This window comes from Fukomys damarensis, unplaced genomic scaffold, assembly GCF_012274545.1.
Source record: "Fukomys damarensis isolate Sample0158 unplaced genomic scaffold, DMR_v1.0_HiC HiC_scaffold_2, whole genome shotgun sequence".
Taxonomy (NCBI): Eukaryota; Metazoa; Chordata; class Mammalia; order Rodentia; family Bathyergidae; genus Fukomys; species Fukomys damarensis.
In genome coordinates this window covers 46,713,134-46,720,669 of record NW_022900914.1, presented here as the reverse complement: position 1 = coordinate 46,720,669, position 7,536 = coordinate 46,713,134, and the positions used below count along the sequence as shown (strand labels likewise).

The window sequence follows — 7,536 nt, the reverse complement described above, 5'->3', positions numbered from 1 at the left end:
CACTTCTGGGTAAATGAACACAATAAAGAAAGCTGACAAAACTAAAAGTTGGCTTTTTAAAAATATCTACAAAATTGTCAAAACTTTAGCTAAAAAAACTAGTTAGGCTGAAGAAGAATGTGGGATTTATTAAAATTTACTAAGATGAGGAATGAAAGTGGGACAGGCTACTTGGAAAAAAAATAGAAAACCTGAATAGATTTATAACAGCTAAAGAAATTAAATTAGAATTAGTAATGACAATGACCCACACAGAAAAGCCCAGACCAAATCTTTAAAGAAGAATTAATTACACAAACAGACTTACTAGATACCTACCTGGTTCATCTAACAACAGAATAAACATTCTTTCCAGCAGTACATAATTTTTTCTCCAAAATAGACTACAGACTAGCCCATAAAGCATGCTTAAATAAATACAAAAGAATCAAAATTATCCAACACATATTATCAGATGATAGTGCAGTGAAACTAGAAATCAATGGTAAAAGACACCACAGAATTTATGCAAACACAAGGAGATTAAATTATATATATCTATATATATGTATATATGTATTTTTTTAAGATAGGTTCTCACTATGTAATTCAGACTAACCTTGAATTCTCTATGAAGACCAGGTTGGCCTCAAACTCATGGCAATCCTCCTATTTCAGCCTCCCAAGTGCTGAGCTTACTAGCATGCAACACCCTACCTGACCTCAATATACTCTTGGATAATTAATGAGCTCCAGAAGAAATTAGATAGTTCTTCGAATCAAACAATAACTCCAAGAGCAGTACTACATACCAGAATCTATGGACATAATGAAAGCAGTCTATAAGGAAAATTTTTAACTGAATGATGACATCAGAAAAACAGAGTGAGCATGAAAAATAATCTAATGATGCACTTCAGAGTCCTAGAAAAATAAGAACAATCCAAGTCTGAAGATAGCACAAGCTTATACATTATAAAAACCAGAGTAGAAATTAATTAAATTGAGACTAAAAATTACAAAGAATCAATGAGTTGGAGAGCTGGTTCTTCAAAAAGAAAAAAGAATAGATAAACCCTTAGCCAAGCTTACCATAAAAGGGAAGAAAATACCCAATCAAGGTAATTAAATTAATTAAATTAATCTGAAACTCAGATTAGTAACTACTTCAAAAATCTGCATGCCAATAAATTGGAGAATCCAGAAGAAATGGATAGATTCCTAGATACATATGACTTACCAAAAATGAAACAATAAGATATAAAAATTCTAGTAATCCAGTAACAAGCCATGAAATGGAGGCAGTAGTAAAACAAACAAACAATAACAACAACAACAAAAACTGCCATTTAAGAAAAGCCCAAGATTCGATATTCACTGTTGAATTCTACAAGAAGTTCAGGGAAGACCTAAGATCAATACTTCTCAAACTCTTTAATGAAACTGAAAAAGAAGGAGTACTGCCAAACTTATTCCTGGAAAGTAGCATTACCCTGATTCCAAAACCAGACATAGACTCAACTAAAAAAGAAAATTGCAAACCATGTTCTTTAATGAACATAAATGCAAAAATTCTTAACAAACAGACTGCTATAGCTCATATATCACGACCAAGTAGGCTTCATCCAAGATATGCAAGGATGATTCAGTAATGTAAATCAACAAATGTAGTATATTGCATAAACAGAAGCAAGGACAAAAATCATAGGAGTCATCTCAATAGACACAGAAAAAGCTTTTGACAAAATCCAACATCTATTCCTGATAAAGACATTGAAGAAAATATGTACAGAAGAACTTTGTTTCAACCTCATAAAAGCTATTGGTGACAAACCTACTGCCAACATCAAATTAAATGGGAAAAAACTGAAAGCTTTTCATTCAAAATCAGGAACAAGACAAAGACGTCCACTATCATCATCCTGTTTAATCTAGCACTCAAAACATTAGCCAGAGCAACCAGGTAAGAGAAAGAAGTAAAAGGGATACATATAGGAAAGGAAGAAGTTAAACTATCCTTATTACATGATTGTTTAAATAAAAATCCCAAAAAATTCCACCAAAAGACTCCTAGAACTAAAAAAGTCAGCAAGGCAGGAAGATACAAAATCAAAATAGCATTCCTGTATACAAATAATGAACCCACAGAGAGAGAAATTAAGAAAACAATGCTACTTACAATAGTATTGAGAAAAATTAAATATCTAGAAATAACCCAACCAAGGAAGTGAAAGAAGTCTATACTAAAAATCATAGTACTCCACAAAAGGAGATTGAAAAGACTATCAGAAAATGGAAAGATGCCCCCGTTCCTGGATAGGCAGAACCAATATTGTCAAAATGGCTATACTACCAAAAATGATATATAGATTTAACACAATCCTAATCAAAATACCAATAGCATTTCTCACAGAACTAGAAAAAAATAATTCTAAAATTCATTTGGAACCAGAAGAGACCATATTAGCAAAAGCAATCCTAAGCAACAAGAAGAAAGCAGGAGGCATCACAATCCTGGATTTTAAGTTACATTACAAAACTATAGTGATAAAAATAGCATGTTTTTGGCACAAAACCAAACATGGGGATCAATAGAACAGAATAAAGGATACAGAAGCAACCCCAGGCACATTCTGTCATCTGATCTTTGACAAAGGGACCAAAAAAGTACACTGGAGGAAAGACATCCTCTCTAACAAGTGCTGGGAAAACTGTAGACGTGCAGAATATTGAACCTAGACCCATGTCTCTCATTATGTACTAAAATAAAGTCAAAGTGGATCAAAGATCTAAATATACAAACAGAAATGCAATCTGCTAGATGATAAAATGGGTAAAACTCTTCAAGATACAGAAGTAGGCAAGGGCTTTCTGAATAGAACCCCAGTTGCATGAGAAATAACATCAAGAGCCAAAAAATTAGATTATATCAAATTAAAAATCGTCTGTACAGTAAAGGCAACAACCAACAGAATGAAGAGACAACCTACAGAATGGGAAAACATTTTTGACAGCTACTTCTCTGACAGAGGACTAATATCTAGAATATATAAAGAACTAAAAAAAATTAGATCCAAACCAAAATGGGTTCATGTAATGAATAGCCACTTCTCAAAAGTACAAATGGCCAATAAATTTATGAAAAAAAAAGTTAAACGTCTCTGGCCATTACAGCAATGCAAATTACAGCAATGCCAAGATTCCATTTTACTCCAGAAAGAATGGCTGCTATCAAGAAATCAAATAATAACCAATGCTGGCAAGGCTGTGAGAATAAAGGAACGCTTCTGAATTGCTGGTGGGAATGTAAGCTAGTACAATCACTGTGGGAATAAGTATGGAGATTCCTCAAGAAGCTAAAACTAGAAATCCCATTTGACCCAGCTATTCCCCTTCTAGGTGTCTTCCTGAAAGAGTTAAAGACATCATATTATAATGATATATGCATACCCACTTTATGGTAGGGCATTTCATAATAGCTAAATCTTGAAAGAGGCCTATATGTCCAACATATGAATGGATAAAGAAAATGTGGTGTTTATACACTATAAAATATTATTCTACCATAAAGGATACATTTGAATCATTTGTAGGAAAATAGATGCACCTTCAGGCCATAAAGTTAAGTGACTAAATCAGACTTAAATAACCTTAAATATTGCATGGCTTTTCTTAGCCCAATATAAATAATTTAAAGAGTGAAATAGAAAATACATAATAAGAAACTGAGAGATAGATCTTTTGCAAATGGAAAGGGAATTGAGAGATGGATGATGGTGGGAGAGAGGGAAGGAGACATGGAGGTATTAAGATGTGTTATGTATGTGTTCTAACTCCCATAATGAACGTAATCATTTTGGACTGCAATCACATACTAATAAAAACATAAAAAATTAGAAGATTTAAAACAAAGAATTTGTAAACACTACCAAAAGCCAGAAAAGTAAGCAATTATATGAGACTAGAATTACCTTAATAGATACTAAAATCAGACCAAGACATGGTAAGAAAAAATGATCTACAGAGCAACATCTTTTGCGAATGCAGTTGCAAACATTTTCAACAAAACACTAGCAAACCAAACACATGTGAAAGGCTGTGCACCATGGCAGATGTACTTTATTCCAAGAATACAAGTTTTAACATCTGAAAATCAGTATTGTATGTCATATTAATAGAATAAGCAACAAAAGGCCCATGTCATTTCAATAGATGAAAAAGAGCACTTGACAAAATTTCAAACTTCCTCATGATAGAGTACACAACAAAGATTAGAGTGAACTTCAGCTTGATAAAAATCTGTGAAAACTCCAGAGCTGACATCAGACTTATAGTGAACAACTAAATGATTTCCCTTAAGATTAGGAACAAGAAAAGCACGTATGTCCATTCTTGCCACCTCTTTTCAAAACTGTGCTGCACTGAAGGTTCTAGCCAAGAAAATGAAAACAAATAGGCACTTAGATTTAAAAGAAGTGAAACTATCTCTATCGATGGCATGATCTTATGTAGCAAAATTTCTAAGGGAATCTATTAAAATCTGTTAGAATAAATGAGCCCACCAGATTGTAGAGTATAAGAACAATATATAAAAATAAATTGTATATCTATATACTACCAACAAGCAGTCTGAAAATAAAATTAAGAAAGTAATTCCATTTATAATGTCATCAAAGGAATAACATACTTACATTTGGTACAGAACTTAGATTTAGAAGTACAAAATTTAACTTTCTGAAAATTACAAAATGTAGTTGAAAGAAATGAAAGAAAGTCTTCTTTCAAATAAAGAGAAAGATATTTCAGGTCCATGGATCAGGAAATAGTATTGTTAGTATAACAATACCACGCAGATCAATGTACACATTTAATGTCATCTCCATCATAATTTGAACTGGCTTCCTTGCAAAAATTAAGATTTCCAAGGATATTTGAGCAAAACTATCCAAAAAGAGTAGGAAAACTCAAATTCTTTTTTTTTATTTGAAAACTCCAATTCTTATCAAAACACTACAAAGTTATAGTAACTCAGAAAGTGTGGTACTCGCAGAAGGATACATGACCGGGCAGCAGGAAAGAGAGAGAGGTGTGTGTCGGGGGGAGATTTCAAAGGAGGAGAGAGGGAGATAAACCCAGGCCATACTTCCAGACACCCACCTCCTCAGATCAGACCAGGCTTCACCTGCCAACAGCATATTTAGCTATAAACGCATCAGGAGACTAATCTAGTGATTAATATCATGCTTCCAAGATCCAATCACCTCCCCAAAGCCCCGCCTATGAGTGCAAAGTCTTTGGGGGGCATCTAGATATATAATACATAACAATGTTGAATTATGTAATGAGTTTTTAGATGTGACACCAAAGGAAACAAAGAAAACCTAATCTAATTAAAATTTGAGGCTTTAGTGTTTCAAAGGGCTCCATCAGAAAGGTGAAAAAACGACAGAGATGGGAAAAATATTTACAAATCATTGGTAAAGGACTTGTGCCTAGAATATATATACAAATCTTACAACTCAATATGAAAAGACAACTCAGTTAAAAATAGGCAAAAGGTCCGAATAGATATTTCCCTAGAGCAGCTATAAGTAAGCCAATAAGCACAGGGAGGGGTGGTCAGCTTCCTTGGTAGGGAAATGAAAATCAAAAGCACAGTGACATACCACTCCATGAACACTAATATGGCTGTAATAAAAAAGATAATTGCAAGGGCTGTTGAGGATGTGAAGTTGGAACCCTCACACATTGTTAACAGGAATTAAAAATGATGCAGCCACTTTGGCAAACAGTCTGGCAATTACCTTCAGAAGATAAACCAAGTTACCATCTTACTCATCAGTTCTATTCCTAGGTAATACTAAAGAGAAATGAACATATAGGTCCACATAAAAATGCGTACATGAATGTTCATAGCATTATCCAGACTAGGTAAAAAATAGAAACAACTCATGTGTTCATTAACTGATAGCTTAACAAAACGTGGTACATCCACACTGTGGGATATAACTACAGAATGAAACGAAATGAGGTACTGATATATGCTACAACATGAATGAACCGTCAAAATGTTTGCTAAGTGAAAGAAGCCAATCACAAAAGCCCACATAGTGTATGATTCCATTTATGTGAAATGTCCAGAATAGGCAAAGCCATAGAAATACAAAGTAGATTCATGGTTGCTTAGGGCTGTGACAGGAATGGATTAGCTGGAGGTACGGGATTTCTTTTGGGGGTAATAAAAGTGTTCCAAAATTGATTGTGGTCATAATCACTCAACTCTGAATATACTAAAAACTACTAAACCATACAGTTACAAATAGGTAAATTTTATAGTATGAATCATATCTCAACAGAACTATTATTAAAAACAACGCTATGCCCTGTGCACAAAGCTTTCCTCAAGATGGCTATGAATTGTCTTGGGAATGGGACTTGTCCCCACCGACCCTCTCCCTTTTAAGAAGCATTCATGAATTCTTCGTAGACTCCTGACTTCTTTGACGGTGCAGAAAGACAGAAGAGGGGATGACATCACAGAACAGCAGGCAGCCTTCAAAGGAGCTTCAGGCATCCCGAGCTTTGGAATGCTCTCCACCCATTTCTTCCTTTGGGATCTTTCCTCAGCCTTCTGCACCATCTCTCCTGTCCCTCAGGCTATCTCCCTAACAACTATCCTTCTGTGTCTGCAGAGCTGTTTAAAAAATCGTTTGTGGCTCCGATTCTCTCTTCCGTGCCCCCTGAGCTCAAGTTCTACCCAGGGAAATTTAGCAAAATATTTCTTTAGAAAGATAAATACCTCCCTAAGAGGAATTCTATTATCACCTGTTAAGGCATTAGTGCATTTTTTGTTAGCTTGTTCTCCTTTTGTAGTACTGGTGGTTGAACCCCAGGAAGTGGTGAATTGTATCTCCCGCCCTTTTTGTTTATTTACTTTTTGAGACAGGATCTTGCTAAGTGCCCAGGCTGGCCTTAAACTTTCGATCCTCCTGCCCCAGCCTTCCAAATATATGCTTTTATGGGGAAAAATAATTTAATGAACTTCAGGTATCCATCACCTACACCGTCAATAATTACCTTATCTTTTCTTTTTTTAAAAAAATACCAATCTTATTTTTACCTAAGATAAATTCGTCTCAGTTATTCTTATTTGGGTAATTTTAAAATAAACCCACCACTGGGGGTGCATCCCAGCGGTAGAGAGCCTGCTTGACATGCAAGCAGTCCTGGGTTGGAGCCCCAGCGCTACACAAACACACAAAACGCCACTTAAAATAAAAATACAGATAATGTTGTCCGACTAAGTCACAGGTCATCGCTTTCAGAACCTCTCTTCTGTCCCCGTGCTGCGAGTGGAGGAAGATAGATGCTTGCAAACCCCATAGCCTGTAGGGGCTGAAGGTGGGCGCAGAAGCGGTGAGTTCGGGGCGGGGGGTGATGGGGAGATGGTGGCAAGAGGAGGGGTGGGCAACGGTGGGCACGGAGGGCAGGGGCGACAGCACGCGCGGGCCTAGAGCGCAGTGTAGGACGCGGAGTCCTGCGGCGCCCCCTCGCGGG

The 7,536-nt window shown here is 35.8% G+C and overlaps 1 protein-coding gene across 2 annotated transcripts in view; it reads right to left on the bottom strand.

Annotated features, from left to right (window-relative positions):
- Positions 1–6,087: 6,087 nt before the first annotated feature.
- Positions 6,088–7,536, bottom strand: part of Atp6v1b1 (ATPase H+ transporting V1 subunit B1) — a 27,283-nt gene continuing 25,834 nt past the window's right edge. The window contains exon 15 of one of the 2 annotated variants that reach the window (XM_010609643.3): positions 6,088–7,427. Coding sequence is in view for 1 of the 2 variants with exons in the window: in XM_010609644.3 (XP_010607946.1) it covers positions 7,490–7,516 (27 nt within the window). In the remaining variant the exon portion in view is untranslated. Of the gene's footprint in view, positions 7,517–7,536 lie in introns of both variants that reach the window. The other variant, XM_010609644.3, reaches the window with a different exon arrangement.